Below are 18016 nucleotides of genomic sequence, written 5' to 3'. Positions count from 1 at the left end.
TTGGAGAACCGCACGCGTTGTTTTTCTCATCGCAGCAGGACCAGAATCATCAGAATTGGCTCCAACAGCACCGCATGACAGGGCGAGCAGGGGTTACAACAGTTCTTATTTGGATCTGAACGTTACCTTGGTAATATATCAGCCACAGGTTCATTGTTTTTTAAAAATGTTTGTAGACTAGAAAATAAAACTGCGTGTTAAATGCGCTAATAAAATATCTTCCTGTAGCAGTCAATTTCATTAATGCAGGTAACATCTTAAAATGTATGTTGTAACCAGTTTTATAGCCATTTAAAGTCATTTGGTTCAATAAAAAAAAAGGGGTGCGCACGCGCATGACTAGAGAGAGTTGAGGAAATGCACGCCAATAAACACTCTCAGCTGCAGATCCAGTCGTCCATGAACACTTATGTCGCGCTCCGCGCTCCACTTTATTACTATGGGTGACATCAAGTGACTTCAACGCTTCAGCACAGCATTCTGGGAAGGCAGCGCTGCATTTGAACCGATTTGAACGCAGAAATGACGGGAAGCTTCACAACATCACTGATTTTCACGGTCACTGCTGTTACAGGACATCACCAAATCATACCAAAGAAGTGTGTTTTTGACAGAGTGGTCCCAGCGATAAAGGTTCGGTCCTGCTTTGGAAGCAGCCGGTGAGTAAAACTGCTTCAAATGTCTGTGCTGTTGGCTCGTCGCGTGAGTAAACATCTGTAAACGACACGATCGTGTGCTTCGTCATTCAAATGCGCTAAAGGTTAACGTTACTCTATTGTTGTTCTCTGTATAACGTTACACTAGTCTGATGTGCAAAACCGTTTTGCTTGCTACTGACATTGACATTTGACATTTATGCATTTGGCAGACGCTTTTATCCAAAGCGACTTACATTGTATTCAAGGTACACATTTTACATTTTTGTCAAGTCTACTGCTAAGGTTTAGTCACATACAATAGTCCATAAACCGAATCATGTCCTCATAAACTGCGAGTAAAGACACACAAATGTTGACAGGTCACTAAATACAGTCCATACCACAGAGACGGACGTCCTGATGTTGCTGTTTCTCCTGTTCAATTTATTTCAGCCTGATTCTGGAGCACGTATTAGCTGAATCTGATCGATAGCATAGATGGGTCGATAGCATACATGGGTTTCTCCACGCTTGAGGACGTCACCGCTTTGCACGCTCGTCATTCTTTAGCTCCGCCCACACGATACGCCTCCAGGCGCTCAGTTTTTTCCGAAAAGACTCGGTACAGCCTATACTTCTTTTATAAATATAATAAAACTAAAGACTTTTCGGAGATATGAAGGATGCAATACTACTCTATAGGTACTCAAGATTGACATGAGATTGACTGAAACTGAGTGTTTCACCCCCCCTTTAAGTTTCGATTTCCAAAGACACTTTAATATATTATGTGTTTTATAAGACAGGCGAGTAACTGTTTGAATACGTTCATGGACAGAAAACAAATTATTGTTGTAAAGCTCAACACGGTTAGTCTTATTTGTTTAAATCAGGTTTTCTTGATTTACCGCGAGTACCATGTTTACCATGCCTAATATCGATCTGAGATCTCACTGCAGTGTGAACAAGCATCTCATAGCAGCCGCTGAGCAAATGCATAGAGTAGCATTATAATATAACGTTCAACACACTTAAATGTTTCTAATATGATAAAGCAGCGCTGCGTTCCAGCCATGTTTTGAGCCCGTAAGTTACAACTTCAAATCACGATTTACTACTTTGTAGCGTTCCAGGCAAAGTCATGTCAAACTGCCCTGAGCGTGAGGAATTGTGGACTGTTCTGGGCTTATGCTCATTTACAATAATTTTAATCACCAAAGGTGCTTACTTCTTGCTTATTTGAGGGAAACTGAGGAGAAAAACGGTGCATAAGGCAAGAGAAGCTGTTAAGCCTTTTATTTTACATTATTTGTATATTTGGAAATGTATTTGGTATTAATTTATTCTTGCACCCAATGGACTGTAAACTAGCTAATGCTATTAAAGCTGCTGATAATGCATAACATTTGTGGATAAATAACATTAGAGCAATACCTTATTTTATTAAATTATTTGGTTTTTAATGTACAACTTCCATAAACACAGCATCCGTAGGGTCTGTCGTTGTTGTTTCGCGGGCTATGATGTCAGAGCACGTAATTGGGAGTACATCGATCTAGTCCGAGTTCACAGGTGGGAAGTCACGGGTTTGACTGCCGTTCCAGTGCACTTTAGAAGGTCGGAAAAACAGGGGTTATGGGTTGCCTGGAACACGGCACCACATACACGAGCGGAAGAAGAGGAAACAGTCGCCTGCGGCATAATAAAAGCTCAGCGAAATCAAGCGACTCCTTTGTTTTAAATAAGCAACATTACATGTTGTTTCTTTATGATTCTGACTAAATTACTCTTCCTCCATTTTATATTTTTTTAGCTTTAAAAAGACTATAATACAATTATGCAAATTAATCTTAAGGTCCCCATGAAATCAAAAATAGTTTTTTGGCTTTTAGCATGAATATGGTTACTGTTAAGCTAGTGTGCTCAAAAAATGCTAAAATTCACATTTAGAAGATATAAGCGTTCAAAACCTTCAGTCTCTCACTTCCATAAAAATGGATCAGTGATTTTGATGACATCCCTCTGCGCTTCAGCTTGTCTCATCAGATTTCGGGTCCAATCAAATGCTCTCTAGAATCTGGAGCCCCGCCCCCTACATTATAAACAGACGGTGAAGCTGCGGCTGAAATCACTCACTTGTTCACACATTTACAATTTTCTACATGGTGAGTGGCACGTAGTGTAAACCCATCTCATGCTTGATACCTCAAACTTTCAAATATTCTGATCTAATGTGATTTCTGACCTGTACGGTTTCCAGAATAATAATCATACACTGTTTGTTAATAGGCCAGATGAGAACTGGCACCCAGACTGAGTCTGGTGTCTCCCAAGGTTTATTTTTCTCCTTCATGCCCTGGTGGAGTTTTGGTTCCTTGCCACTGTCGCCTTTGGCTTGGCTTGCTCAGTTGGGGACACTAAAATTTCGATCTTAGTTTTCAACTAAATATCAAAATAAAATGAAAGTACGGCCGAATCACATTTTGTTGCAATATGTGAAGCTGCTTTGAAACAATCGTCATTGTAAAAGCGCTATAATAATAAAGTTGACTTGGCTTGACTTGACATAAGCCCCGTTTCCACCACAGGAACTTTACCCAGGAACCAGGAACTTTGGGTGGTACTTCGTGTGTTTAGACCGCAGGAACCAGGGTATAAATGAAGTTCCGGCTAAATATTTCCCCTTCCAAACGGCCCTGCTCGCAAGGTAGTACTTTTTCAAAGTTCAGGAACTTTCGAGGGCGGGACTTGGGCGCTTTTTGGGAGATTTTAAAAAAGTAGGCATTTTTTGGATAATGTTAAGTATGAATAAGCTTTTAAAAAACTGGTTTGCAGAGCCAAACAGCGTTGTCATTTGCTACAACGTACAATTAACAATACGAACTATTACAGGAAAACACATAGACAAAATAAATCATACTTACAGGTTGTGGCCCGTAAACAGCTTAGTTTTTAAGGTTGAAACTGCTTTATCTTTCAGAAACAAACCATTGTGTGAATCCTGCATTGAACACGTGACGATTGTGAGCTTTCCTCCATAAAATGTGCAGCACAGAGAACAAGATTTGGGTAATAATTATGAGAGGCCGAGTTAAAAATAAATTTTAACCATTAATCCCTTACTCCCCGACCCTAGGAAGGCTGAACAAAGTGGACCTGCAATCCGGATGAAAATAACAGCGTTTTGTCGGCATTGCACGACCAACGGCATTCCAGCTTACTCTTCTCCACAGCAATAAAAAATGGCCTGACCCCCTTATTTAATATTCTTGGAGGAGGGGTTTATGTAAATATTGGGGCTTGTGATGTCACCACCCCTGGAGGAAAAGTCTGTATTCCCAACCAGCCGTTTACTAGCCTGACAAGCCAGACCCACATCAAGATGTTTGGTCTGGAAACTCAACATTGACAGCTCAATCTGAGGGGCGGGATAAACGGTTGTCTTTCAAACTCCCTCTGCACGCGATAGGATAGCGCTACAACCAATCAGAACAACGAAGGTGAAACGGAGCTCGTTGATAGATTAAACATTCGCCGTATCCGGTCAGCTAAACTCCGAACACATCTTCTCTTTTAAGAATGACTTCAGTGCCGTTCTTTGTTCCTTTCTCAGAGAAAAGCTTAACTCCAAGTCTTCCAGAGTCGGGGTCAAAGCTGATTCGAAAGACCACCGTTCACCAGTTTTTATGTTTACTAGAAGCACGCAAACGCAACTCGGCCGTCGTCATTATGGCCCCGCCCCCTGACTCTATACACGATGTGATTTGCCCGTCAAGAGTTTGGCGATTACAGCTCAGAAGGGTATTGAGAGTTGCTAGACGACACTCGTGGGCAGATTAGATTTGCTGCCGCTAGGGTGTGTCTAGATTTCTAGGCTAGCCGTTTGCTGTAGTCCTTAGAAATTGATTTCTTTAAAAGCAAATATCTCCCTTTGCTTTAAACTTTGAACGTTTTAATTTTGCAGATGTTGTTTATGGTCAAACAGCATTACACACTAGCTAAAGTTAGAAAATCGTGTAAAATCGTGTTTTAACACCCCTTTAATAATGCTGCGGATTTTAAGGTACTTCTTTGGGACTTTAACAAGAAATGTTAACAGTCCATTAAGTAACATATATAAAATAAAGAACCTATAACAGTTTCTTTATGGCAGGGTTAATTTAACTCGGAATATGTTCACCCCAATAAAGCATTTCTTGAAAAGAAATTGCAGTAGCCTATAGCATTGATGTCAGATTAGTGCTAATTTAAACAAATCTGAGTGTTTTTGAGGATTAAATTAGAGTAAGTAAACACTAAAGAAAACACTAAACACAAGTAAACACTAAAGAAAAACGTTACATATATTTTAGATTAGTAGCAGTCACCATTAGGCATTTATATGAAACAAGCTCAAATAGCCTACGATTTATAACTGGGTTAGTCTATAATCTGAACAAATTTATCCTAGACTATCTTAAAGATCATAAAATACCTCTGAGAGAGAGAGAGAGAGAGAGAGAGAGAGAGAGAGAGAGAGAGAGAGAGAGAGAGAGAGAGAGAGAGAGAGAGAGAGAGATCAGGAAAGATGTAATATGTTGTCAAACACTAAATTGGGCCTTTATGAAGTGGGCCATTATATCAGTTGACTCATAGATTAGATACACAGAGAAAATTTCCCCCAAACGGGCAAGATGGTGTGAAAGCTCAATAAAAAACATGACCTTTACAGAGTGGAGGATGGAATAGCTCTGCCGACTGACCCTGGGAAATTCCGTGTCATTATCCCTGCCATGGTGATTCTGAGCTCTGCCGGACAATCTACTCAAACTGCTTGTGTCTGTAATATCCTGACTGATTCCCTGACAGTACTGGATTAGTGGTTTACTGAAGGCACGTTCATGACCTCTGGTAAGTTACAGGGCTGTCTGAACCATAGAGGAGTAAAACATGTTGACTGATTTGTGATCTGTGAGGCGGATCTCAGGGAAAAGCCCTCTGCTCCTGATATTAGGAGAAACAGGCAGTGAGATGTGAATTGTGATCATTTCTGAAACCTCCATGACAACTTTCAAAGAGGATTACCCTAGCAACAGAATTTGATTCGGCTGTAAATCTGCTCTGTTGAAAATGGTGATGTTATCCAGCTAATTTAAATTATCATATAGTGTAAATGTGGGCAGATCAGTAATATAGTTGAAATTTAAGTGTCCCCAACTGAGCAAGCCAAAAGCTAAAGGCAACCGCTGCGTCCGAAACCTGCAAAATGCTGCCTTTTGTGGACACATTTTAAGGCAGGAAGGCATCGAGCCACGTCCGAATCTAATGTTTGCTTCACTTCCTGTCTCCTGAGAGACCTTCATCTGATCGATTTTTGAAGGCAGGATACATGTAACCTTCGCTGCCTTTGATATCCCACAATCCTGTGCTTTCCATTCAGTGACAGTTGAGCTGGGGAAAAAAGATGGCGTCCAGAAGTTGCGTCTGTGGGTCGGTTTTTGTATAAATGTACATTTTTACCAACATATTCCACTTCTGATATCATTTCTAGTGAGAAATCACTACTGGTAATTAAATATGTCTTTAGTTATCACCAGAGCTCTCTCTATTTAAGAGAGACAAGCCAGACGGTGATTTATTTACAAAATGACATTAATACAAAACAAAAACCCACCAGAGGGGAAAACACATCTAATCAGAGATCAGATTTAACAAACTCAAAAACATTCTAACCTGAACCACGGGGAAACTGGAGACATAGGCATGAGAACAATCTGACAAAGACTAAAGCCTAGTTCAGACTGCACGATTTTCAAACTCGTCGGGTCACTGCTCTTTTCACACTGCATGACTATCTGGGGTATCATTCAGTCACTGCTGTGTTCACAATGTACGATGGTTTGACGACAGAGGAGTTCACACTGCATGACTGAACAAGAGGAATAATCGCAGACAACTCTCTCTCTCAGGTGCGCACGTTTCCCAAACACACGTGCGATGTGACAAGTAAACAACGCGAGATCACACGTGCGGCAGACCGGAGTTCTCACGCGAGACTTGGAATTGTTATTAAAAATGATAAACTGCACAAAGTTTGCTTCAAATTGTATGTGTGCTGATTTGTGGAGAAAAAGAAAAAAAAAAGATTATGGCGGAAGAAATTGTTGGAGAGACAGAGGGAGCCAGGATTGTGTTCTGCAAAGACAGTTTGAGGTAAATAAACAATTTTGTAATGTGCTGCTGCTGTGGCTGGATGTGGATGTTTGGCCTTTGTTTCTGTTTGATAGAATTGTAAATATATCTATTAAAATACAGATATTCTGCTCTATAACTCCTCCCTGAACCTCCTGCTGCCCCGTATCTCACTCTCATTGGCTGTCGGTGTAATTTTCAGTCAGAACGCAGTTCACACAGCAGGAGTTTGAATCGCCGACAGGTCCAGATATTTAGCATGCCAAATATCTCACCGGCGTCGGCGACTCGTCTGCGATTCTCTCTGATCGCGTCTTTGATCATTCACACTGTGTGATTGTCACTCGTGTGCACGAGCACCGATTTGCCTGTGATCTCGGGCATTTGTCGGCGATTTCACAAAACCTGTCGGCGACTCAAAATCGGGGCAAAAATCGGGCAGTGTGAACTAGGCTTAACAGACACAAGAGGCGTATAAAAGGGGACAAAGAAAGCAGGGAATTGGGGAACACAGGTGGGGCAAATGAAACCAATAATGAGATAACAAGGGGGGAGGAAAGAACAATGACAGAAGCACATGGCCACAGAAGCTAACAAAACCCACATGTGCACACAAGACAGGACAGGCAAGTGACAAATTGGCAATTTGTACAGTGTCCCAACTTTTTTGGAATCGGGTTTGTACATTAGATTATTCAAGTAAGTATAACCCAATATTTAGATTTAAATGTCTAATCCAATTCCAATTTATTTATAAAGCACATAATAATACAACAATGCGCAATGAATTCTGGGGTACAAACATGTGTCGTAGCCATGCTCAGTCTTATTCGTGTTTTAATGCTGAGAAGGGCTCTAGCCTACAAGACTCAGAAGGACTGGACTACGAAGTGTACAACCTTAGGACCCCAAGACACATGGGTGGGAGTTGCAGAGGTTAGGTGTCACAACAAGCGAGAAAGTTTGACATGAAGCGCACTAAATCTAGCCTGACGTGGTCATACTCAATTCTAGTCAGAATATGAGTCTGAAACTGCTCCATTGGGCTGTGATTATGGGGCGTTTCAACCGAACCAGGAAAGACCTCAACTGGATAGAGCTACAACCAATCAGAGCAACGGAGCGACGCATTGTCAAATATCAACAGAGCTCAACTGCACTGTGTTGCCAAGTCCGCGTTTTTTCCGCGGGTTGTTTTCTATGTCTGCGGGTTGAAGCGACTATTATGTGATATATAGACCCATTAATGCCAATTTTAGCAGGCAACCTTGCCAAAATAACACATTTTACCCCCAAACACCATTTTCCCCCGGAGAACCCCCCGAGAAGCTATTGTTTAGGGCTAGTAGTTGGCTGGTTTTGTTGTAGAAACTTGGCAACCCCGTCTGCACGCACGCTGAAATCAGGCTGGAATACACAATCTTTCCCGGTGTTGTAAAAAAAAAAAAAAAATTTAATGATACACAGAGTGCTTACCCAACATGATCATCATTTTTGAGAGAAATAGTGAAGGTGAATGCGGATACAAACAAGCTCTCCGTTTAGGATTCGAACAAATATAACCCAAGCCCCTTTGATGACGTGCATGATTACGTTACTGTTTGTCATCTGTCCGTCATCGTCTAAAGCTCGCCCTGATGATTTCATTGGTTCGAACAGTTTCTGTTCGGGGACAATTACTCCTCTATGGAGCAAGGCCAGACCAAACTGCCCGACCTAAAAATTTTGGCTGGCATCCAGGCTACACTAAATCTCCAACCTCCAGCGAATCATCTGTTTTAAGCAAACTCGGAACAGAGGAGAGTCAGCTGGCAAAAAGAGAAAGTGACAGCGCTCTTAATAAAACCAGAATCAACATTGGCTTGGCTTTTCAGAGATGGAAAGAACTAAGGGATTTGAAATGTTGTAAAGCAATGGAGAGATGGCATTTTTATTACTCAGTGGGTGATTAAGGTGTTTTATTGAACAGGTAAATTGTAGCTGTTCATTGTAAAGCATTATCTATTGTGAAGGATTCTATTAATTTGCATAGTCACACAGAGCCAAAGCACAACAATCTTCTTCCGCAAAATGCATTCAGTTAGAGGGCCAAAAGCTACATAGTGTACCTTTAATATATGCATGGTTACAGTGGGTATTGTGTTATAATATCCGTTGTCTCTGAAGAAAATAACTATATTGTTGAATTCTATTGTTAATAGCAGTAGTCATTGAACCCACTTGTCACTGTTCATTACTCTCAACAGTGAGCTGTTCAATTTAATCCAGTTCCATTTTAAAAGCCACTTTCTCAACACACATCACTGCATAGTTAACCTTGCCCGTAAACGATCAAATCTATAATTGATGGAGTTATGATTTTAATACCCCCCTTGTCACATGAAATAATTAAGTAGCTCTTTGAAATTAAGACTGCTTTAATGTGTAAAGGAACCACTGCTAGCAAGCACTGAATTTCATCCCAGTGCTGGCGTGCTTGGTTTAGCAATGAAGTACTTTGGGCTTATCAAGCTGAACTTGTGTTAAATTATGTAGTGAAGCTGTTAAATAAATTGTTTGGAATTAATGTTTTCTCTTTCTCCCTGGAAATGTGTGTGTGTTGGCTGTGAAAGACACATGTCTGAGGAATCACCACTTGTATTACTTCCAAAAAAAGATGATATTCTAACAGTGAAAATATAAATATGAATACAACGTGAGAACTACACACTGATGTTCTTTATTGAACATATCCAGTGTTTTGAGCATGTTATCGAACATTTCCACTGTAATTGCCAAAAGAAACACATCACTATTTGTTTGTCCTTCTGCAGAACAGCAAAACTGAAGTGAATAATGAATGTAAGTTCTGTGCATTTTATTTGGATTGTGTTTCTTAAAATATAACATAACATTCAGACCATGACAAACATGCAAAAAGTTTTTTCAGTTTTTTCTGGCTTTTATTTATCCAGTTTCTAGGAGCAATATACATCTTCAAATCAAGTTTGGTGGTCTATAGCTTTGATATTGTGTCAAACTTAATTCATGTCTGTCAATATATATTAGGGGGGTGAAATGCTGTTTCATGCCTACTGAGCTTTTTACACTGTTAAAGACTTGGATTCCCATCCTAAACATAGACAAAGTTTAAAAAACTTCCGGTTTCTCACAAGTTTCGGAGAGTTTTTTTCGAGTATGGGTCGACTTGACGTTAATAGAGCGGAAGGTCCTTGTATGGGCCGTACGGGCTCTTCTCCCGGTAGGGTGCGCGCGCGTGACTAGAGCGAGAAAGGAAATGCACGCCCATAAACACTCTCAGCTGCAGATCCAGTCGTCCGCGAACACTTCTGTCGCACCGCGCTCCACTTTATTGACATCAAGCGACTTCAACGCTTCAGCACAGCACTCCGGGAAGGCAGTGCTGCATTTGAACCGATTTGAACGCAGAAATGACGGGAAGCTTCACAACATCACTTTAGTTGCGTCGCAAAGTGGATCACCACCGTTCACTGCTGTCAGGACTTTACCAAATCATACCAAAGAAGTGTGTTTTTGACGGAGCGGTCCCAGCGATAAAGGTTCGGTCCTGCTTTGGAAGCAGCCGGTGAGTAAAACTGCTTCAAATGTCTCTGCTTTTGGCTATCGTCACGTGAGTAAACATCAGTAAACAACACGATCGCGTTGTTCTATGTATAACGTTACACTAGTCTGACGTAAAAAAACGTTTTGCTTGCTACTGCTAAGGTTTAGTCGCATACAATAGTCCATAAACCGAATCATGTCCTCATAAACTGCGAGTAAACACACAAATGTTGACAGGCCACTAAATACAGTACATACCACAGAGACGGACGTCCTGCTGTTGCTGTTTCTCCTGTTCAATTTATTTCAGCCGGCGAATGATTCTGGATCATATCTATTAGCTGAGATCGATGGCCATGGGTTTCTCCACGCTTGAGGATGTCAACGCTTTGCGCTCGTCATTCTTTAGCTCCGCCCACACGATACGCCTCCAGCCGCTCGTTTTTTACAGAAAGACTCGGTACAGCCCATATTTCTTTTATAAATATAATAAAACTAAAGACTTTTCGGAGATATGAAGGATGCAATACTACTCTATAGATACTCAAGATTGACATGATTGACTGAAACTGAGTGTTTCACCCCCCCCCCCCCTTTAATATAGCCTCAAATCTAGTTTTCAGTACACACTATTTTTTTTATCAGTGAGCATTGTTCCAAAAAACTAAAAACTAAAAAATTGTTGCGAAAATGTTTGTCATTATAATCCTTCATCAGATTGTAAGGAATTACTCTACCTCTAAAACAAATACAATTTTGTCTGATGTCATAGAGGCCTCAAAGGGCATTGTATAATATGAATCAATAGCCAAGTAGTAACAGCAAAATAATCTGCATATTGCAAATTTATGTTAATGTAATAAAGGTTATTGCAATAAGCATCACAATTGGGATATGTGGAGATGCTCTTGAGAGTGAACTTGACCTTCGGCCTCCACGTCTCAGCTGAAAAGTGGGTGCAGGTGGTGTTTTAGGTGGGGAGTAGACCAGACCTCCACAATCCACTGCAAACAAATGGAAATCGGATGTGGAAATCACATAGAATTAAAACAGGTTGTGAATGCTCAGAAGCAAAGAATTTCAGAACTTTGCCACAGCCAGCAAAAGTGAGAGGAGTGAAAAAGAGCACAGAGAAAAGTTTTGTAACAAGCAATCTGAAACACAAATGACTTTTTCTTGTTCCTCCTAAAGTCATTCAGAATTTGAAGGTGTTGTGTTGAGAATAAAGAGCCGTCATCAAACGCCACCTTTCAGCAGAATGACAGGTGAACACTGAAACTGTTCTGTACTTTTTTTTGTCATCAATGGAATCTATGAAAAGAGTTCAAAATTATTGATTCAGTTCAGACTGAGTATGTACTGATTTTGTTGGGAAGCCGGAATCAATGACTTTGGTCTTTTCACAGGCAGAATAAAAAGGAGTGAAAAGCAGCTTTAGCTCAGAGAAAATAAAGCAGCCTTCTGATCGGTCTGGGAACAATGATACAAAGGAGTGATTGTGGTTGATTTTCCTCCCTGTTCCCTCAGAAGACTTTACAGAGCAAACAAATGTTTATTCGTGTGGAGCGTTTCATTTCCCACTGCTATTAGTGCCACCAGACGAGCTGTTGAGTGAAAAATACTCTTAGATTTTTGCTCTCTTCGATTTCAGCCTTTGGAATGATTTAGGGATGAGCACTTTAGTGGCAATGACAGATCACACATTAGTCAGTGTCTTTGAGTGAAAAAAAATAGATGGTATTGGCATGAGTCTGTGTAAATGGAAAGAAATATTGATGTCCTGTTGCTTGTTTTGGAATTTGGAACTTTTAACAAGCAAATGGCATGCCAATGTACACAAGAAGTAAGACCGTTTAATAGCGTAAATATTGACTGGAAGCTATAGTAAGTGGCTGCAAATGATAACTTCCATCTAAAAACTCTGTTTGTGAATTTGAAATTAGGGTGTGTCAGGATTATGTTTTGTCCATTGTGTTGTTTTCCTGACCTAGTTTCCTAGTGTGTGCCAGTAAGTTCCCTTAATTACTGATTTTGTTCACCTGTTGTTGTATTAGTTCTCCCCATTTTTGAAGCCCAAAGCCCACGGCAGACATGGGCTTAAGCTCGCCGCGATGCACAGGCCAGAGCCTGAAAGGAGGTCTGAGCCAACCTGTTTCACCCACTAGTCCCGTCCAGCTCAAAGTCTCCTGTGCCCCCTATGGTTCCGCCCAGCTCAAAGTCTCCTGTGCCCCCTATGGTTCCGCCAGCTGAAAGTCTCCTGTGCCCCCTATGGTTCCGCCCAGCTGAAAGTCTCCTGTGCCCCCTATGGTTCCACCCAGCTCAAAGTCTCCTGTGCCCCCTATGGTTCCGCCCAGCTCAAAGTCTCCTCTGCCCATTATGGTTCCGCCCAGCTCAAAGCCTCCTGAGCCCCCTATGGTTCCGTGCAGCTCAAAGTCTCCTGTGCCCCTATGGTTCCGCCCAGCTCAAAGTCTCCTGTGCCCCCTATGGTTCCGCTCAGCTCAAAGTCTCCTGTGCCCCCTATGGTTCCGCCCAGCTCAAAGTCTCCTGTGCCCCCTATGGTTCCGCTCAGCTCAAAGTCTCCTGTGCCCCCTATGGTTCCGCCCAGCTCAAAGTCTCCTGTGCCCCTATATGGTTTCGCCCAGCTCAAAGTCTCCTGTGCCCCCTATGGTTCCGCCAGCTCAAACTCTCCTGTGCCCCCTATGGTTCCGCCCAGCTCAAAGTCTCCTCTGCCCATTATGGTTCCGCCCAGCTCAAAGCCTCCTGAGCCCCCTATGGTTCCGTGCAGCTCAAAGTCTCCTGTGCCCCTATGGTTCCGCCCAGCTCAAAGTCTCCTGTGCCCCTATGGTTCCGCTCAGCTCAAAGTCTCCTGTGCCCCCTATGGTTCCCCCCAGCTCAAAGTCTCCTGTGCCCCCTATGGTTCCCCCCAGCTCAAAGTCTCCTGTGCCCTCTATGGTTCTGCCCAGCTCAAAGTCTCCTGTGCCCCCTATGGTTCCGCTCAGCTCAAAGTCTCCTGTGCCCCCTATGGTTCCGCGCAGCTCAAAGTCTCCTCTGCCCCCTATGGTTCCGCTCAGCTCAAAGTCTCCTGTGCCCCCTATGGTTCCCCCCAGCTCAAAGTCTCCTGTGCCCCCTATGGTTCCGCTCAGCTTAAAAAATCCTGTGCCCCCTATGGTTCCGCCCAGCTCAAAGCCTCCTGAGCCCCCTATGGTTCCGCTCAGCTCAAAGTCTCCTGTGCCCCCAATGGTTCCGCTCAGCTCAAAGTCTCCTGTGCCCCCTATGGTTCCCCCCAGCTCAAAGTCTCCTGTGCCCCCTATGGTTCCCCCCAGCTCAAAGTCTCCTGTGCCCTCTATGGTTCTGCCCAGCTCAAAGTCTCCTGTGCCCCCTATAGTTCCGCTCAGCTTAAAAAATCCTGTGCCCCCTATGGTTCCGCCCAGCTCAAAGCCTCCTGAGCCCCCTATGGTTCCGCGCAGCTCTAAGTCTCCTCTGCCCATTATGGTTCCGCACAGCTCAAAGTCTCTTCTGCCCCCTATGGTTCAGCCCAGCTCAAAGTCTCCTGTGCCCCCTATGGTTCCGCACAGCTCAAAGTCTCCTGTGCCCCCTATGGTTCCGCCCAGCTCAAAGTCTCCTGTGCCCCCTATGGTTCCGCCCAGCTCAAAGTCTCCTGTGACCCCTATGGTTCCGCCCAGCTCAAAGTCTCCTGTGCCCCCTATGGTTCCGCCCAGCTCAAAGCCTTCTGAGCCCCCTATGGTTCCGCGCAGCTTAAAGTCTCCTCTGCCCCCTATGGTTCCCCCCAGCTCAAAGTCTCCTGTGCCCCTTATGGTTCCCCCCAGCTCAAAGTCTCCTGTGCCCCTTATGGTTCCGCCCAGCTCAAAGTCTCCTGTGCCTCCTATGGTTCCCCCCAGCTCAAAGTCTCCTGTGCCCCCTATGGTTCTCCCCAGCTCAAATAACAACATTACACCACCTGTTGATACAAGGCAGGATGGATCCCTGCTTGTATTTTTTTCATGGCAAAATCTGGCATTCTAACCCTCACTGGATATTTCCTCTTTTCCAGACCATTTTCTGTAAACCCTAGAGATGACTCTGCGTGAAAATCCCAGTAGTTTCTGAAATACTCAGACCAGCCCTTCTGGCACCAACAACCACTATCTAAGTCACTTAAATCACCTTTGTTCCCCATTCTTATGCTAAGTTTGAACTTCACCAAAATGTCTTGACCATGGCTAAATCCGAAATCAACCCCTATACCCTCAAATAGGGCATTATTTGAAGGGACAGCCATTTGTAGTGGTGTCCGAAACCAAAGTGGACATATCAAGTGCACTCATTTAATCCCACATTGCACTGCAATAACGAGTTTACAGCTGATGTACGTTCAAAGTGATTGAGGGTTTAGGGGGGCGATTTCGGATTGAGTCCATGTCTGAATCTGAAATTGCTCCCTAAACATTCATTATTCCCTATGTTAGTCACTAATATAGATCACTTGAAGGAGTGAATGAAAACCAGTGCGTGAAGTCAACAGGCATTGAGATGTGCCCCCTATGGTTCCGCCCAGCTCAAAGTCTCCTGCGCCCCTATGGTTCCCCCAGCTCAAAGTCTCCTGTGCCCCCTATGGTTCCCCCAGCTCAAAGTCTCCTGCGCCCCTATGGTTCCCCCAGCTCAAAGTCTCCTGTGCCCCCTATGGTTCCGCCCAGCTCAAAGTCTCCTGCGCCCCTATGGTTCCCCCAGCTCAAAGTCTCCTGTGCCCCCTATGGTTCTGCCCAGCACAAAGCCTCCTGTGCCCCCTATGGCTCCGCCCAGCTCAAAGTCTCCTCTGCCCCCTGTGGTTCTGCCCAGCTCAAAGTCTCCTGTGTCTCCCATGGTTCCACCCAGCTCAAAGTCTCCTGTGCCCCCTATGGTTCCGCCCAGCTCAAAGTCTCCTGTGCCCCCTATGGTTCCCCCCAGCTCAAAGTCTCCTGTGCCCCCTTTGGTTCCTCCCAGCTCAAAGTCTCCTGTGCCCCCTATGGTTCCCCCCAGCTCAAAGTCTCCTGTGCCCCCTATGGTTCCGCCCAGCTCAAAGTCTCCTGTGCCCCCTATGGTTCCCCCCAGCTCAAAGTCTCCTGTGCCCCCTATGGTTCCCCCAGCTCAAAGTCTCCTGTGCCCCCTATGGTTCCCCCCAGCTCAAAGTCTCCTGTGCCCCCTATGGTTCCCCCCAGCTCAAATAACAACATTACACCCATAGTGCATAATTAATGGTTTGAGTGACAGGTGGATTGCCGTTTGTCTGCTGTCTGTTACTCATCACGTCATCTCAGCTCCAGCCACGTCCTGTCTCTTTGCCCATTGTCAGTTATCCGGGAGTGGCGCAAGATGACTTACTGCCAAGATGGCCAGCTCGTCACTTCTTTACGATTCAGAATTGCTATTCAGAATCCTATGGGTGACGTCAAGGATACTTGGGCATTGAATGAGTGCACTCGATAATGTCCACTATGGTTTCAGACACCACTACAAATGGCTGTCCCTTCAAATAATGCCCTATTTGAGGATATAGGGGGCGATTTTAGATTCAGCCCATGTCACCTTGCCTGAATGCACTGAGTTGCTGCCATGTGACTGGCAGATTAGATATTTGCATAAAGGAGCAAATGAAGGGGTGTACCTAATAAAGTGGCCGGTAATTTAAAAAACACACTACAGTTAAAACCTAATAATAGAGTTAAAGTTATACATTTTAATACATTTTAAATTATTACAAATATTTAATTAAAATGTGTTTTAAAGTAAAACTTACAAAGTTTGACATTATAAAGTCATAAAGTTGACATTATTACAAAGTGCACTTTTTAAAGTAAATAGTAAAGTATGTTATCTGTCTGTTTCTAATGTTTTTTTTTGCATTTGTCACATGTTCTTTTGTCTCAGTTTCCCGCCACTTGTTTGTCACCATGGTTACCATTGTTAGTCTAGTTCTGTTCAGCTGTGTTTAGTTAATCTTCTTCTGTATCACCCCTTCGTTTATTCAGGCATCTGTGTTTGTATTTAAGTTCCTCTTGTTCATTCATTCCCTGTCTGGTCACTGATATGTTAAGTTGTTATGGATTTATTGTGAAAACTCCTTCAGTGAACTTTGATTGAGCAATGTCCTTACCTGTCCCCCAACTGTAACAAAGTAAATAGTAAACTCTTTTTAAGTGGAATGTCTTTTTAATAGAGTGGCCCTCAAAGTATTTGGACCTTTTAAGTCACATTCAAATGTCTGAATGTCATTGCATATATATTTTTTTTAAAAGATATCCCAGGTAGCCTAGGAAACTAGACGCACCCCAGCGGCAGCAAATCTAATCTGCCCGCGAGTGTCGTCTAGCAACTCTCAATACACTTCTGAGCTGTAAACACCAAACTCTGGTTGGGCCAATCACATCGTGTATAGAGAGTCAGTGCTTAACATAATGACGACAGCCGAGTTGCGTTTGCGTGCTTCTAGTAAACACAAAAACTGGCGAACAGCGGTCTTTCGAATCAGCTTTGGCCGCGACTCTGGAAGACTTTGAGTTAAACTTTTTCTCTGAAAAAAGAACAAAGAACGGCACTGAAGTCATTCTTAAAAAGGGAAGATGTGTTCGGAGTTTTGCTGACCGGATACGGCGAATGTTTAATCTATCAACGAGCTCCGTTTCACCTTCGTTGCTCTGGTTGGTTGTAGCGCTATCCTATCGCGTGCAGAGGGAGTTTGAAAGACAACCGTTTATCCCACACCTCGGATTGAGCTGTCAATGGTTAGTTTCCAGACCAAACATCTTTATGTGGGTCTGGCTTGTCAGGCTATATCCCAGGCACACTAAGCGTTATTATTTAAGGCCATTACTGCTAGTACACCTCTGTGAACCGGAGGGGAACTGACTTATTAACTAAAATGATAAATTTACTTAAAATCTCCAAAACAGCATTTGAATAAAAGACACCCAATGAGAGTGTTCTGGACACATGTATCTCTCTGAGGGCCTCTGGATCTGTTTCTGTCCACTCAGCAGGTCTTGAAGCAGACCTGGCTGCAGTTACTGATAGCATGTTGAGTTGTGGAGATCAGAGGCTCTGCGCTCGTAATATCTGATCAGTCCTGACAGCAGCGCTGACTCCGGCAGCGGCCTTCACCCCACCCCCATCTCCTGCGGCTGCCACGGCTGATTGTGGGGCCGTCCGCCTGAATCACAACCCAGCGCTCCGGAAGCACCTGCCTCCTCTCCAGGGCTCAAAGCTCAGGATCAGACTACACCTGATGTGGTTTTCATTAAACACACATATTGACTTGCAAACTCGCAGAACACACACACACACACACACACACACACACACAAGCAGAGCTTCCAACAACTGCCAGTCAAGATCTTCACATCTGTGCTCTCCATAAGACAAAGAACTGTATGACTCACACTGACAAAATGTTTTAAACACACATGCACACGATGCATTGAACACATTTTATTCCTCAGCTGGGTCAGAAAAACACTAACATACTTTTGCAAGTGCAAAATGAATGTAATGTTTGCGGATACTTAATTGTATATTAATTACAATTAAATAAAACATGTAATACAGTGTACATTAAAGTTTATATTAAATTCAAACATTAAAAGGATGTCAGAATTATCTAAAACACTTAT

At 43.3% G+C, this 18016-nt stretch overlaps 1 protein-coding gene across 1 annotated transcript; it reads left to right on the top strand.

Moving 5' to 3' along the window:
- The first annotated feature begins 12820 nt into the window (after positions 1-12820).
- LOC137075825 (proline-rich protein 36-like) lies at positions 12821-17466 on the top strand. The gene is made up of 4 exons (XM_067444778.1): positions 12821-13147; positions 13194-14363; positions 14998-15502; positions 17384-17466. The coding sequence occupies exons 1-4, from the start codon at positions 12821-12823 to the stop codon at positions 17464-17466; spliced, it is 2085 nt and encodes a 694-aa protein (XP_067300879.1).
- Positions 17467-18016: the final 550 nt, after the last annotated feature.

The sequence above is a fragment of the Pseudorasbora parva genome, chromosome 5 (assembly GCF_024679245.1).
Source record: "Pseudorasbora parva isolate DD20220531a chromosome 5, ASM2467924v1, whole genome shotgun sequence".
NCBI classification, from domain to species: Eukaryota; Metazoa; Chordata; class Actinopteri; order Cypriniformes; family Gobionidae; genus Pseudorasbora; species Pseudorasbora parva.
This window is presented reverse-complemented; position numbering and strand designations above follow the sequence as displayed.

What these genes read in the sequence shown, in the direction of transcription:
- LOC137075825 (XM_067444778.1), top strand. Translation starts at nt 12,821, where the DNA reads ATGGTTCCGCCCAGCTCAAAGTCTCCTGTGCCCCCTATGGTTCCGCTC. An exon ending in AGCCTCCTGAGCCCCCTATG is followed by an intron (nt 13,148 to 13,193) that starts GTTCCGTGCAGC and finishes GGTTCCGCCCAG; the next exon opens with CTCAAAGTCTCCTGTGCCCC. An exon ending in GGCAGGATGGATCCCTGCTT is followed by an intron (nt 14,364 to 14,997) that starts GTATTTTTTTCA and finishes TGGTTCCCCCAG; the next exon opens with CTCAAAGTCTCCTGCGCCCC.